This window comes from Chiloscyllium plagiosum, unplaced genomic scaffold, assembly GCF_037043375.1.
Source record: "Chiloscyllium plagiosum isolate Xiang-an unplaced genomic scaffold, Cpla_swu_hap1 HiC_scaffold_26, whole genome shotgun sequence".
NCBI lineage: Eukaryota > Metazoa > Chordata > Chondrichthyes > Orectolobiformes > Hemiscylliidae > Chiloscyllium > Chiloscyllium plagiosum.
In genome coordinates, this window is record NW_028270164.1 from 23,170,035 (window position 1) to 23,186,611 (window position 16,577).

At 39.9% G+C, this 16,577-nt stretch overlaps 1 protein-coding gene across 2 annotated transcripts in view; it reads right to left on the reverse strand.

Moving 5' to 3' along the window:
• The window catches only part of plxna2 (plexin A2), a 498,163-nt gene that overhangs the window by 121,415 nt on the left and 360,171 nt on the right, over positions 1 to 16,577 (reverse strand). For both annotated transcript variants that reach the window (XM_087973574.1, XM_087973575.1), the window contains exons 11-12: positions 13,994 to 14,090; positions 7,000 to 7,190 (exon numbers count right to left, since the gene is read on the reverse strand). In XM_087973574.1, coding sequence (XP_087829700.1) covers positions 7,000 to 7,190; positions 13,994 to 14,090 — 288 coding nt within the window. The remainder of the gene's footprint in view (positions 1 to 6,999; positions 7,191 to 13,993; positions 14,091 to 16,577) is intronic.

Genomic DNA, 16,577 nt, shown 5'->3' on the forward strand with positions numbered 1-16,577 from the left:
TTATCTTTCCATTTCTTTTTGTACATCCAAATTACATTCTGGTATTAAATCTAAATCTGTATTGTTTTTGATCAGGTAACTCATTATTCAGGATTCTCCTTCTCGATCCCTCCCCTTGCCTGAGGTGTGGTAAGCCTCAGGTTAAATCACAATTAGTTATATTTGAGGGAGCAACCCTAAGGTCTGGTACGACTATGGCCCCTTTACCTTGACTCTAAAGGTTAATGTAAAAAGTGATGTTGAAAAGTTGTCTTCTCAACTCAAAAGGTAAGTGGGAGAAATAGTAAAATTTTTCAAATTAAAGTGCATGATTTAACAATGGTAAAAGAAAGCAAAGTAAACAATCATGCATGCCATCTATACAACTTGAGAAGTTTTCCTCCCCTTATGCATACTGTGAGGAGCTATTTGTAACTTGATGTAACACACAGTTGGGCTTTAAATATAATGCTGCCAGCAGCAATATATGGAAATGCCAGGATTGATGAGTAATTCTGCTGCTTGGGAATATGAGAGTGGTACCATAGAGACGTGCTGCATATATAGGAACAGGAATAGGCCATTCGGCCCTCTGAGCCTGTTCTGCCATTCAATGAAATCAAGGCTGATTTGTGGCCAACTCCATGTACTTGTCTTTGGAATGACAGGAGCTGCAGTGAATTGCATGAAATAATTGATATAGATTCATTGAGAGAAAGTGCCCATGTAACTCCCCAAAATTGGCACCTAGCTTAATTGTTGGAATTCAGTCCCTTGTTATAAATAGCATACAAGATTAAAGTGGTGCTGGAAAAGCACAGCAGGTCAGGCAACATCTGAGGAGCAGAAAAATTGACGTTTCGGGCAAAAGCCTTTCATCAGGAATGAGCTAATTCCTGATGATGGGCTTTTGCCCGAAATGTCGATTTTCCTGCTCCTCGGATGCTGCCTGACCTGCTGTGCTTTTCCAGCACCACTTTAATCTTGACTGTGATCTCCAGCATCTGCAGTCCTCACTTTCACCTAGTAAATAGCATACAGTCAACTGAGCATTTCCTCATGGACTAGATTTTGCAGTTATAACGTCAATAGACACTCAGACATCTGCCAATACTGGGGGCTACAATACAGCCAGAAACCTTGGGACAAGATACTTTTCATATTTAGAACTTTCACTGTGCCTTTTTTGGTCCCACTGGAACTTGTTGGTGCAAAAAACTTGGGCTGTTTGTCTTGTGCATTTATCCAAGTTTTAACACTGATTTACTTAGGGCTGTTCTCAATAGACACAAAAACGTCACAAGACCACAGCCTTTAAATAAATAGGAGCGTTACAACATTTCTGCATTCCCAGCTCTGCTTGCATGTATACACCATAATCTCTCCTCCTCCACATTCCCTCCAACCACCCTTGCTCCTTCCACTTCCAACTCTGTTCATTTGCTTGCCTTCATTGCAGAACTAGTGGGGAAATGAAAAGCTAGATTTATAAATAAATTAGAGATAAGATTATAAGCTCTTACAGTGATCAAGGTGAAAGGCAGACCTTGAAGGATGTCAAGGGGAGTGTGACTTTACCACAATTGTGCCACCATCCCACACTCACCTTACTGATGTGTCCATGTTACACCCATAACAGTAAGTTCCTACTACAGCCAACAAGAAAAGGAACAATATTTTTTATAAATACTGTCAACGGTGCTAACCACAGCTTTACCGCTGACATGAAGATGCCTGAAATTAATCCTGTGTTTTCACTCAACACCATGTCTCACCTGTCTAACTCCAAAGTTATATTTGGTCCTTCATTATAGTTGTTAGATAACCACAACAAGGGTTTCTAAGATGTTTAGCTTATATTTTGTGAGCAGCAAATAAATCCTTTTGCTGAACTCTCAGTGCCATGAGTACAATTTTTGTAATTAGCTTATTTATCTGGTAGATTCTAGATTAGAGTGGTGCTGGAAAAGCACAGCAGTTCAGGCAGCATCCAAGGAGCAGGAAAATCGACGTTTCGGGCATCAGGAATAGATGAAGGGCTTTTGCCCGAAACGTCGATTTTCCTGCTCCTTTGATGCTGTCTGAACTGCAGTGCTTTTCCAGCACCACTCTAATCTAGAATCTGGTTTCCAGCAACTGCAGTCATTATTTTTACCTTATTTATCTGGTAACCAATCAGCCAACGTGATGCTTCTTAATTGGTTCTGAAAGAGTGAGTAAAATTCCTTTGAAAACATGGGCCAGGATTTAATGCCCTCTTCTATGGTCAGTTTGATGGCTGGGTAAAATTTTAGCAGGCAGAAGACATGGCAAATGAGTCCCTATCACCTTCCTGTCTCTGCCTTGATTAATTCTGTGGTGGAAAGACCAAACATATTCAAGCAACAGTCTTAGTCCATGTAATATGTTTCATTTGTGTATTAGTATATTGTAAATAGGGAAGTGCTAGTTAGCTCAACTGCTTAGTTGAGTTGTGTGTAGTTCAGAATAATGCTGGCAATGCTTCAATTCCTAGACTAATGACCAACTTTCCCACCCTACCCCAGAGAGTGATAGGTAATAGCAAATAATCACTGACAAAAATGATCATATTAATGCTCAGGGCGACAGTGAGACAGGGACCTGCCTTTTGGCAGAGTGCACAATATGGTAAGATTGTAAATGTATATCATATTCCATACTATTTAATCTTCATCAATAAAACACGCATTCGAGTGTTATAAATGATGCAATTTGCCTACAACTGGGTATTTTACCTGAAACAGGAATGTTTATTATTAGTTCCTTTAATATAAGAAATTGGGTGTGGATAGCATGGTGATGTATCCAAGAGACATTTGTAAGAGCTGACAATTATATACAAACATAACATTCCTCAGACTGAGTGCACCTGTGTTAGCATTGAGCTAGTAAGTTATATAGAGCAGTATGCTTCTTGTATCATGTCAAGTGATCCCAGAGTAAGATGGTCTAAGAGATCTTTACAGCCTTAACTCAAATACTATGATACAGAAATTATATGAGCATATCTTGTATGCTGACTGTGGGACATAATCACAAATTTGAATATTCCCCATCACATTGTTCTCAGATCTAACAACCAGAATGCAACCAGACATTTTCTTCCCTGTTCTGTGTTTACCCCACAAGCACAGATGAACCATTATTGCCAATTGCCAGAACAGATATGAATCTTTTCAATGAATGAAATAATGATAATTGGTGAGGCACAAATTGGTGTGGGAACATATTCTAATCTTCAAATCTAAGGGAAAATTCAGGTATTTTAATAGTTGAGCAACATTTTGGGAAGTGAGAAGCTTTAGTCAAATACATGTGTCATCTATCACTGGGTTGTGTAATTAGCAAGAAAGTTATTTTTAATAACAGAAAGAGAATACGGGAGGCATGGTTAGTAAATGTGCAAATGACACTAACATTGGTGGTATAGTGGAAAGTGAAGAAAGTTATCTAAGCGCACAATGAGATCTTGATCAGCTGGGCAATGGGTAAAGGAATGGCAGATAGAGTTTAATTCAGATAAACGCAGGACTTAAAGTGTTAATGGTTAGACACTGGGGAGTGTTGTTGAACAGCAACCTCGGGTGCAGTTCTTTGAAAGTGGCATCACTCATTGACTTCAGGAAGAAAGAAGGAGGTAATGCCCCTATCCTCATCAATAGAGCTGAAGTGGAGAGGGTTGAGAGCGTAACATTTTGCAGAGCAACAATCTGTCCTGGACCTCCCATGTAGATGCGATGGTCAAAAATTACCAGCAATGCCTCTTCTTCCTCGGGTAGCTTGGGAAATTTGGCATGTCCATAAGGACCTTCACCAACTTTTACAGATGCCCAATAGAAAGCATACTGTCTGGGTGCGTAACGGCTTGGTTTAGCGATTCATCTGTCCAGGACTATAAGAAACTACAAAAAGCTGTGTGCACAGCCCAGACCAACACGGACGTCAATCTCCAATTCATGGACTCAGTTAACACTTTTCATTGCTGCAGAAATTCTGCCATCATCATCAAAGATCCCTTCCCGATAATACTCTCTTCCGACCTCTTCCATTAGTCGGAAGATACAGAAGCTTGAACATATGCACCAACAGGTTCAAGAACAACTTCTTCCCTGCTGTTATTAGAGTGCTGACTGGACCGCTCTAACTTCAAATAATGTTGATCTTGCTTTTGTGCACTTCCTGTGCAGCCGTAACCTCGTGTGCCTCACTCTGTCTAAGCATTCTATGATCTGTATGTCCTTAATAGCTATGATCTGCCAGTACTGCTTGCAAAACAAAACTCTTCAGTGACAACAATTAGTCAGATTAAATCAAACCATTTATACAGGGCGGTGTCAGAGGCGTTTGGCATGCTTATCTTCATCGATACGAGCACTGAGTGCAGGAGTAGGTATGTCATGTTAGAGCTGTACAAGACACTGGTAAGCCACTTTTGGAGTACTGCATACAATTCTGGTTGCCCTGCTATAGCAAAGGTGTCATTAAACTGAAAAGAGTGCAAAAAAGATTTCCAAGGATGTTACCAAAACTGGAAAGTTTGAGTTGTAAGGAGAGGCTGGATTGGTTGGCACATTTTTTTTCCTTGGTGCAGAAGAGGATGAGGGGTGACCTTATAGAAGTTTATAAAACCATGAGGGGCATAGATAAGGTGAACCGCCAAGGTTTTGTTCCAGGGTAGGGGAGTCCAAAACTAGAGGGCACAGTTTTAAGGTGGGATCGGAAAGATTAAAAGGGACCTGAAGGGCAACTTTTCCCAACACGGAGGGTGATGTGTATATGGAACAAGTTGCCGGAGGAAATGGTGGAGATGGGTACACTTAGAACAGTTAAAAGACATTTGGATGGCTACAAGGATAGGAAAGGTATAGAAGGATATGGGCCAAATGCTGGCAAATGGGACTAGTTCAGGAACTTGGTCACCATGGGCGGGTTGGGCCAAAAGGTCTGTTTCTGTGACTCTATGATTATTACAATGAAAAGACATTATTCAAACTAAATTTAAAGTTGAGAGTTAAGGAAATTACACATGACAAGGTTAAACAAACTAATCATATTGTTGAGCTGCTTCATTGCATTATGAAATGCCATCATACCTTTACTTTATCTGCTCATTTTATCTACCTCTGACATCTGTATTGGCTGCTGGATTACATAAAAAGTATTCTTTGTGACATGACAATGAGACAGAAATCTGTGCACGCTCCATCATGCACTCTGTATTTATCTTACCCTTTGTAGATCTGCTTTATGTTTCTTTGGGATACAGAGTAAACAATGTGTGACATGGGTAAAGGATAGCAAACAAATTAAGAGTTATTCCATTATACCTGGTCACATGGCACTGCGGCAAGATATACGCTGAAGCATCTTTATATACGAGCAACATCATTTCAACAATGGTTCACAATGATGGTTTGGTTTTGTTGCCAAGACAAATAAAATCTTGCTTGATAATTGGCGTCAAATAGTTGCTCATAATCTGTTTGCAAGTGAGACTTGCTCTTCAGAATTTATTGGTCATATAACTGATAGAATGTAATTTATGGTAAAACAACACATAGACACATGAAAGCAAATGGCAGTGAGCTCAATAGCAAAGATGCATGCAGAATTATTTTATACACATTTACTAACTGCCTTTGATGGCAGGCAGTTACAAAACTAATCTTCAGAGTGTCATTGTTGTTTAAAGAAAGGTAATGTTGTAAGTAGAAACATAGAAAATTGGTGCAGGAGTAGGCCATTCAGCCCTTCGAACCTGCACCACCATTCAACATGATCATGGCTGATCATGCAATTTCAGTATCCCATTCCCACTTTCTCTCCATACCCTTTGATTCCTTTTGCCATCAGGGCCATGTCCAGCTGCCTCTTGAATATATCTAATAAACTGACTCCAATAACCTTCTGTGGTAGAGAATTCCATAGGTTTACAACTTTGAGTGAAGATATTCTTCCTCATCTCAGTCCTGAATGCTTTACCCCTTATTCTTAGAGCCATAGTTCTGGTCTTCCCCAACATATGTTCAAGGATTCTCCAAACTGATTTCAATATTAAGGATACAGATTGTATAGGACACCAATACTTTCAAAAGGTCATGCAAGTCTGGAAAGCCGGGTGATTGGTACATCTCCTAAATTGAACACCACCAGATAATTGCTGCAAAATCCTTGAAAGTTTAGTTTTACAAGGGCTAACAGAAAGGACTTTGGCTCATTATCTTGTCAGGTGCTTAGCTTATATTCATTTTAGAGGTTTACTTTCTGAGGAATTGACATTAGGGACTGATAAACACAGCCAGCTTACAAATATAAGCGAGGTCACATTACTAAGGCACATGTACATGCTGTAAAACTGAAGCTATAATACAGTTTGCTAATATTAACATTTTGGGTCAACAAATAAGCAAGCTATATTTTGTGACGGGTCGGTTAAAAAGGCTGGCCTGCACATGATAACTCAGTCACCTTGTGTAAGGTTCTTAATGCTACATTTATATAATGAGCCAATCAATTTGGACTAATTAGATTCTCCACTTTGAACAGAGTTTAATTAGAGTTTGTGCACTGGAGCAGAATATATGGGACCAACAAATGCAAGAGTTCACGATTGGTTTATCTGACAAGGTTAGTGTTCATGAAAACCAAATGGCTAATACTGTTAAATAATGTTTTTGTTGAACCTCTGCATTATCAGGTTATAAGCCAACTGGCAACAGTCAACAAACTCATTGTGACACTAGGGTTTCCAGTTTATTCAAGTCTTATTTAAATCATAGTAGTTATATGACACTCAATAAGAAAGCAATTAGGAAAAAAATGAGCATTATATCCCATGCTTCATATGAAAGTTTGTGAAGAACGGATACACGGATACTGAGGGGAAGTTCTTTGAGCATGTCATTTATCAGACATGCATGGAGCAGCAGAAAACAAACATTATTCATCAGATGCCACAAAGCATCATGGAGTATTAGAAAATAATAACATTTCTCTTACTTTTGTAATACGAGGATTGGTGCACTTCATGTTTTTGCTGGACAGATCCAACCATTGAGAAGCAGCAATGGGGCAATGTTGCCTCAGTGTACATCGCCCTTCACCACGACACCAGCCACACTCAAACTTCTGGTTCGCTTTCAGGCAGAGACCACAGCTCTCTCTCAGTGCATCACACTTGTACAGGTGAACTGGAATCAGAAGAAATTCAAAAAAGAAAAGTGATATACAGTGTTAAACGTGAATTTAAACCTCATTGTTTAACAATCATAAGTTATAATGCACTGATCAGAACATTATAAATAAAGATTTCAGGTTAGAGTAAATAGGACACAGCGATTTGATATTGTGACCACTGAATTGATGAGCACGGTTGAAGATAAACTCATTCTTATCCAGCCTGGTATGTGATATGGCTATGTCTCATTCTAGACTGAGTGGCATTAAGATTTCAGAGGGACTCTGGTCACTAAAATTCAATGTCCTTCCTCACACTTCCACATCTACAATTCATTGCAACCCCCAACATTGCATGAAATCTTCCTGCACTGTAACAAGTGCTACCAGGTGCCTATATTTACACTGGGTCCCAGGCATTTCACACATTATTGTGCCTTGAATGTAAGATTTGCAATAAATAAATGCGGACAAGAGCTCACTTGATTTCAACGCAGAAGCTAGATAGGTGACGTGAAGGATCAACAGTCAATTCCTGATGTAGTGACACTGTTCAACTGAGGCGGGGGGGTGGGAAGAGATGGAGTATGCTGCTTTCACACTGAGAAAGATGTTATAACATTGGAGAAGCTTTACAAAAATACTGCGAAGATCATTACTCTTGCTACAGATGCCATCTGCTGCTTTACATCTGAAGCTTTACAAGCACTAATAATTTTTTAAGATCCATTTTAAGCCTTCACATTTTCTCATTAATTAAGAAAAGCTTTTATTCAATCTGTTAAATAATTATATTTACTTTTTATGTCTCCTCAATAAACAAATACTGCAACGGGAATCTGCGACTTAATAAACTTCAAGGCAGCACAGGCAGCGAAGGGCTACAGTCTTTGGTAGTCATGATTTGCATTTATGCATTGGCTTTAATACTTACAAATATCTGGATGCTTCAGACAGGCATCATGAAGGAACATGAAATACTGGTCCAAAGAACGTGAAGAAAATGTGACCAAAAATCCAATACAGATTTTGAGGAGGAGCAAGGGAAAGATTTAAAAAGGACCCAAGGGGCAACTTTTCATGCAAAGGGTGGTGTGCATATAGAATAAGCTGCCAGAGGAAGTTGTGGAGGCTGGTACAATTGCAACATTTAAAAGGCATCTTGATGGGTATATGAATAGGAAGGGTTTAGAGGGATGTGGGCCAAGTGCAGGCAAATGGGACTAGATTAATTTAGGATATCTGGTCAGCACGGACGAGTTTGGCTGGAGGGATCTTTTCTGTGCTGTACATCTCGATGATTCTAAGAGATAAAGGCAATGTGCTGTGGGCTTTGGAAAAGAGCACAGTGAAGCAATTTTAGAATACAGGAGCTAGACTACTGGAACATGACCACAAAAATCAGAAAGCAGGAGGTATCGCATAATGAGCCCTTTGAGAAGCTTGACTGGTACCCAATGAATACAATCCGCCGATTTCTCAGCAACAAACCCCAACAAGGAGACAAAACACATCCAGAAATCCTAGCCACTCTCCCCTATATCAAAGACATCTCAGAAATGACTGCCAGACTACTCAGATCTCTTGGCATCATGGTAGCCCACAAACCCAGCAACACACTAAAACAGCAGATAATGAACTTGAAAGATCCTATACAGACAACAAGCAAAACTAATGTCATTTACAAAATATCTTGCAAGAACTGTAACGAACACTACATTGGACAGGCAGAAAACTAGCCACCAGGATACATGAACATCAACTAGCCACAAAAAGACATGACCCACTCTCACTAGTATCCTTACATACAGATGAGGAAGGACACCACTTCAACTGGGACAACACATCCATCCTAGGACAAATCAAAACAGAAACATGCACGAGAATTCCAAGAAGTATGGCATTCCAACCGGAACTCTATTAACAAAGACATTGACTTGGATTTCCATCTGGAGACTCACTGATGATGTTATCTAGTATGGTGACAAAATGTCTGAAAACAAACTTTCCAGCGAAACGAGCAAGCCTACGTCCACTTATTATGATAGTACAGAGGAAGAGACATGTTTCATCATGATACAAGTAGAAACTCGCCCTTGTCCATGGAAGGCAATCAAAAGGAACAGTCATAAAGCGTGGTGACAGCTAAATTAAATACCTATAAGTTCCTCACATTTTTCATTCAAGGAGAGGCAGATGCCTCATATGGAGTATGGAATGTAACTGTATAGACATCTGAGAGTGGTTTACCAGTAAACTCCATTTGCTTAGATCAAACATTGTGATCAGGGTTTGGTCAATTCAATTGGCTGAGTGCCAGAAATGTTTCTGGAAACAGAGTCCATTTTAGTGGAACAAAGGATTTTGCAGGAATAAGCCTTCGAGACCGACATTTGAGAAGAACATGCCTTGAAGTCATCTTCAGAGAAGACAAAGACCCATGAGGTAAGACCTACACCAAGAGCAAAGTTGGCTACTTCACTCTGAATTGGAACAGCATTTAAATCAAGTCAAACTTATAAAGTTAGCATGGACATTAAATGTGAATTAAGTCGAAATTAAAGTAAAGCAAAGTTAAATGGTGAGTTAAAGTTGAAGTTAAGTTAAATGAAGTAGGAAGTAAATGTTACAATGTATGTATGCTTTATATTGAATATTAGTACCTAAAGGGTTAAATAAAGAAACATTTGTTTAATTAAAGTCTGAGTCAAGTCCATCTTTTGTCTGTCACACAACAAAAAAACACTTGGGTGAAAGGTGCGAGTACTCCTTTTGGGTAACAAAATAATAGGACAGCCATTGGCTCATGTTTACCATTGTGATATAGCAGACTTTTAAACTCCTTTCAACATCATCAAATAACATAGCAGGAACTAATTATGATTTGGAGATGCCGGTGTTGGACTGGGGTGTACAAAGTTAAAAATCAGATAACACCAGGTTATAGTCCAACAGGTTTAATTGGAGGCACTAGCTTTTGGAGCACTGTTCCTTCATCAAGTAATTAATCCACAAACAGCAGCACATGGGTAATCATTTTGAAAATTAGGGCATTCAGTTTTTCACCTTCATGGTCAACAGATCAAATTTCACCTTCAGCAGGAACAATGTTTTCCACAAAAGCAGAAAATCATGGTGTATATCATTTGAATAATTAAATGGATTTTTTCCATTTCTCGTTAGCTAATTGGGTATTTGAATGCTTTCTCTAAATATTTATTTACAGATATTGCTGGTATACAACTAATACAACGAAAATTGTCATTGGAAGAAACATAAGGGGACTGTGTCAAAGCATTCAAAAGGAACATCTTTACAACACCCATATGCACACGGATAGTCTTCCATTAGGGGATTTGTTTATAAATCATTTTGGCATTGCATTATTTTGTCTAAAAGAGGAAGAAATACTATCTCTGTTGAAGGTATGAACATACAGAAATTATTCAATAATTGTATTAACATAACAAAACCATACTAATTAATTTTGTGACATTTTAAAGTTAATTTTGTCATTGTGAAGGAAAATATTGTTTTTTACATGTGGATACTCTGCTCTTATACAGCAAGATTAAGCAGATCTTTCAGACACAAAATTTTACAGAATTCAGAGAGAAACCAGTTTAATGAAATGCTGAAGTGAGAGGTACATTATACAAAGTCATTGAAGAACAGAAAGTCTCTTTCAACACAGATTGAAACCTAATAACTCAGTGAAACGTAAAACATCTGCAATGATGGTACTAACACTAATTTCTAAACTTTCTTAACCAGTCCTATTTTATTTGATTGGAAGATGCTGGTGTTGGATTGGGGTGTACAAAGTTAAAAATCACACAACACCAGGTTATAGTCCAACAGGTTTAATTGGAAGCACACTAGCATTCTGAGCGACGCTCCTTCATCAGGTGATAGTGGAGGGCTTGATCGTAACACAGATCGAGGCTATAAATTCTGTGTTACGATCGAGCCCTCCACTATCACCTGATGAAGAAGCGTCGCTCCGAAAGCTAGTGTGCTTCCAATTAAACCTGTTGGACCATAACCCGGTGTTGTGTGACTTTTAACTTTATTTTATTTGAAACATGCTTACCAGCAGTAAGTTTTACAAGTTACACACACTTGGCCTTCTTTCCAACTAGAATTTTATTACTCACACCTCACGATAAGAACAAGTGTAAACATCAAATAGAGGGTGGATTTTCTCAAGCAAAAAGTCACTTAGGTCCTTTCTATTTTTGTATTCAAAGACATTATATACAGAGGAACCTCGATTATCCAAATGAGATGGGCAGGCACTATTTCATTCGGATATTTGGTTATTCGGTTAATTAGATTAGATTAGATTACATTACAGTGTGGAAACAGGCCCTTCGGCCCAACAAGTCCACACCGACCCACCAAAGCGCAACCCACCCATACCCCTACATTTATTCCTTACCTAACACTACGGGCAATTTAGCATGGCCAATTCACCTGACCTGCACATCTTTGGACTGTGGGAGGAAACCGGAGCACCCGGAGGAAACCCACGCAGACACGGGGAGAACATGCAAACTCCACACAGTCAGTCGCCTGAGGCAGGAATTGAACCCGGGTCGCTGGCGCTGTGAGGCAGCAGTGCTAACCACTGTGCCACTGTGCCGCCCACCAGTGTCTCTCCTCTGGGGCCACTAGAACTCCTCTGAAGTTTCTTCTTTCTTCGCTCCCTCTCTCGGTCTCAGGGTTTGTTTCTGAGCAGACACACACTTATGTGTAAGGGACCTGCAACACTGCTGAAGCCTCTCGCACCACCCCCCGCCATTAGTTCAATGGGATTGACACAGCGAGCACATGCTAAGTCCGCTCCCTGTTCAGGAGACGAGGCAGCAGCACACCTCGCATGAGCCCTACCTGCCCCCAACCCCGCACCCCACTTTGAGGCCCCTTCACTGTCCGCTGCTGCACCCCTCCCCCCTCCAAACGCTGGACTGGACAACAACAGTAAGACTGCTGCTGCTTTTGGAGGCAGGGGTGCCTCAAAATAGCACGTGCGTCACTCACACACACACACACACGCACGCACGCACACACACACACACACACACACACACACACACCTTTGTGCCCTGTACAGGACAACGTTGGAGAGATTATCTGGGGAAAGGGACATTAGAGTACACCCCTGTGTAGAACTCCAGGCAAATTGTGGGGAGAGAGACAGAGGGCGGGAGGTCAGTCATTTGGATACGGTGCCTGGGCTCCCACTGATGTCCAGGACTGTTCTTGGCAGCATTTCAGTAAGGTGGGTTTGTTTTTAATCACTGTAAAAAAAGACGCAAATAGTGTTGAAACACCTCTTTGATGTAATGCTTCTATCGGGATCTTGAGATCTTCTTCAGATAATTCGAAATGGGGATAATTGATATTCGAATAATCGAGGTTCCTCTGTACTCAAATACTGCAACAGTCTAAATCGTTCTAAGTCAACACATTCTAATCAATGGATAATAGTTTCAAGTGCAGAAGACTGTTTTAGACAACAAAAGAGTGATGCTGTACTAATTTGTGTTAACATTTGGTCACACCAAAGATCCCCAGAGTATTTGCACTTAGAGGTTACCATTTTCTACATCAACAAAGTCTGTATGAAGTCTGAACTATCATGTTTCACACCTGATGACATAACATGAAAATTGTCATGGCACGGAAACCAAACATGGAGCATAATGCTAGAATCAGATTTAATTATCCCATATAAGCAGAAAGGTACTACCCAAAACAGCAGAAAATGTTTACTCAAAAAAAACCCCAAAAATTTAAGCAATATTTTGGCGGCAAGACAGGGGTATCAATCCTATGTGTTGTTTTTGAAACATTCCAGATTGAAGTTACATTGTCAAAGTGAGCTTCCAGAGGAAGTGGAGGAGGCTGGTACAATTGCAACATTTAAAAGGCATTTGGATGGGTATATGGATAGGAAGGGTTTGGAGGGATATGGGCCGGGTGCTGGCAGGTGGGACTAGATTGGGTTGGGATATCTGGTCAGTATGGACGGGTTGGACCTGGGGGGAGGGGAGAGGGGGAGGGGGGTCTGTTTCCGCGCTGTACATTCTAAGACTCTATGAATCTTTAAGAAGCGTCAACGGTCTGCCTGGTCGATCACATAGTGGTTCATGGTGCATGGGTAGGAAATTTAATTTGAAGAAAGCAAGATGCATATAATTAACAATGACGATTCCAATTAGATAAGAGATACTCTCATAAAATGCAGGATGTTCTGACCCTGTATTTCACTGTGTAAATACTTTGTAGGCGGTGTGGCAAACAAAAGCCTTTGAATTGTCAGCTGAACAGAGCATTTAACACAAATAATTCTGTTGCAAAATAAACCTGCTTCAGGCCACAACATGGTGAGCGATATTAGAAAAACTTTAAAAAGCTGCTTTTTGACTATGGAATGAATTTTAACGAAGAATGAGTTTTGTTGTGATTGTATAATGTTGAGGGTCTGAATTTAATCCACAGACCACTTATTTCCCTGTTGGAAACCTGGGATGTCAGACTTGTGCATAATTTGGAATTAAATCTCCAACGTACGTCGGGAAAGCTCGATCTCCAGGTTTTCACAGCCCAGTACCCATCACCCAAACCCCATTGCCTCTGACTGGTAAGTTCAAATTCCCCACCAAATCTAGATCCCCTCCCTTGAAGAATGAGTCAAATTGACACGGATGGCACCATAGCTCACAAAGCTGTGAGCTCGACGTTAAAGTGCCTCTTTGATCCTAGAAAGATAGTTAGAAGGAACCTATGCTCATATTGGCTGTACTTATACCTTTGATGTCTGCTGGATTGTCAATGATGAAGTTACCATTCCACACCACTGAAAACTCAATGGGCAGGTCACTGATGTCCATTGTATCATAGTGGTACTGAAATAAGAATTAAGAAAAACATACACAAGTTTAATATTTGATTAATTACACTTTAAAATCAAATGTGGTATCTCAAACATTCTAGCTGTCATTTTAAAACAAAGTACAGTTTGTTCTGTTATTATGTGCATTTCGTTAATGTGAATTTGTGAACAATTTATGAACTGGAGTCACTGTTTCTAAATTGCAAACTTTTAAAGCATGTATTCATTATAATGTGATTCTGACCCCATTAATTTAACTGGACTTCTATTGCACATTCTTCTTATAACACGGGGTTGCACAAGAACAGATCTACCGCATTATAGCAGAACTGACTTTTGATGTTGTAGAAGATAGCAGAGATCATTGATATTACAAAGACCGGTTGTTCTTTTTTTTAGTAAATCATATTAATCTGTCAAAGTCTTTCTTCTGCAAGAAAAGCAATTACCATGTTAGGAAAAAGAATCTTCCCGGTGGGCAGCATGGTGGCAGTGGTTAGCGCCAGAGACCCGGGTTCAATTTTCGCCTCAGGTGACTGTGTGGAGTTTGCACATTCTCCCTGTGTCTGCGTGGGTTTCCTCCCACAGTCCAAAGATGTGCAGGTGAGGTGAATTGGCTATGTTAAATTGCCCATAGTGTTAGGTGAAGGGGTAAATGTATGGGTGGGTTGAGCTTCCGCAGGTCGGTGTGGACGTGTCGGGCCGAAGGGCCTGTTTCCACACTAAGTAATCTAATCACTGTAACTGAACTTATACTCAGCCTTGCAGTTAAAGTATTAAATCTATCTAGCAACATAATGGTCTCAAACAAATCCAATCTCTGCTTTAATTCTAATTTGGCTTTAAACTAGCCTGCTCTCTGGAAGTGACTTCTGACCATTTCCAGGCTGGGATTCATTTGACGGTAAAGCAGTTGAACCCTACCTTGAGACACTAAAAAGCAATGGCTTGCCTGTCTCTAAAAATAGTCATCATTTGCTCAGAGTCAGTTTCTTTTACAGTCATGGTATAAGAATCTCTGGTCCAACCTTTAGTCCCATTAAGGTGGCGAAGGAAGTAGGGTCATTTCTCTCGTTGCTCACAACATGTAATACAAGCTTGGCAGTTCAGCAGGTAAGTGGTCAATCATGGTAACAAGTTTCGTGTTTGACTCTCAGGGATTAATTATTCTTCAAAGCTCATCTTTGGAATTCATAGTCAATACTTCAGATGTTTATTTGTTGTTATTGTTGTTTTCACCTTCAGTTATATCAATATTCTATGTGCTGTTTTGTGTTAAGATGTCTACTTCAGGGTTTCAGCAGAAATCTAGCACAAACCTCTTCACAGGAAGTAGACAATTTTCAACATTATTACTGTGAAGTTAGAAATGTGATTCTTAATATATTACACATTATTATAAGACAATAATGTGACTATGTCACTAAATGCTAATCACAAATAGGTATTACAGCCATTCTACCCTCCAACAGTTGTATCTTTACTGACTCTGTGCCAGATATTTACTAACTCCGCGCAAGCCAATCTGGAATTCTCCTAACGCGTATGGCTCAAGACACTGAAGGAATTATTGGAGGAACTTGCTGACTTCATCTTTAAAAAAAAAGCCTCCTTCAACCAGCAAAACAGAAATGCAGAGGAGTGCTGTTATTCACTTCTTTCTTATTTGTGAGAAAGTCCTCCAATAATTTAATCATGAATGACATGCTCACATAATAACTCATGGACCTTATTTAAAAATCAAGGTGGTAGCCCTACGAAAATGATCCTAAACCAGCCCACACTCAGTTTGTATTGAGTATGTGTGACTCATATGGAATTCAGTTCAGCTGCAGAGTCCTGAAAGCTGACAGTTGCTGATAACAGACTTTGGTTTCTCTTATTATTGCCTTCAGTGTCCCTGCCACCCTTTGAACGACACAGACTGATAGGGCACATCTAGTTAAATCCAAGATAAGGATTCTATTTCAGAAGCAGCCATGTCAGTGCTCCAATATAATTACACACCTCTCTGCTATTGTAATACTTGATGAAGTAGCCTTCTGTTCTTTGAAAGCCTGCTTTGTACAAGTGTAAAGCTTTAGACCTTGCAGCCCTGGACTTTTAAAGGATACTGCTTTGTCAGTCCAGGCCACCAGCGACTTGTAGTACACACAGGTCAAAGACTACTTAACAGACTATGAAGCTCTCTCAGACTACCACTTTCAATCTGCTACCTTAAACACACACATGCACACTTCTACTCTGTACATTTGTGACTACCTTCTTCAGGGCAATTTTAAGGTACCCAAGTGCTGTGTGCATGTGTTCTTGGCTGCATATAATGGTTTTTATAATACATATTTTAAAAATACAGTCAACTTTTGATGATAGCGATCCCTTCATCATGTCCCTCAACCCAAGAACATCTGTGTTTTCAAACTGTTAAGAAGTCTTCAGGGAAGGAAATTTGGACACAGATGTGACAAGAAAATTAGGGGGCAGAAATGGATTTCTGCCC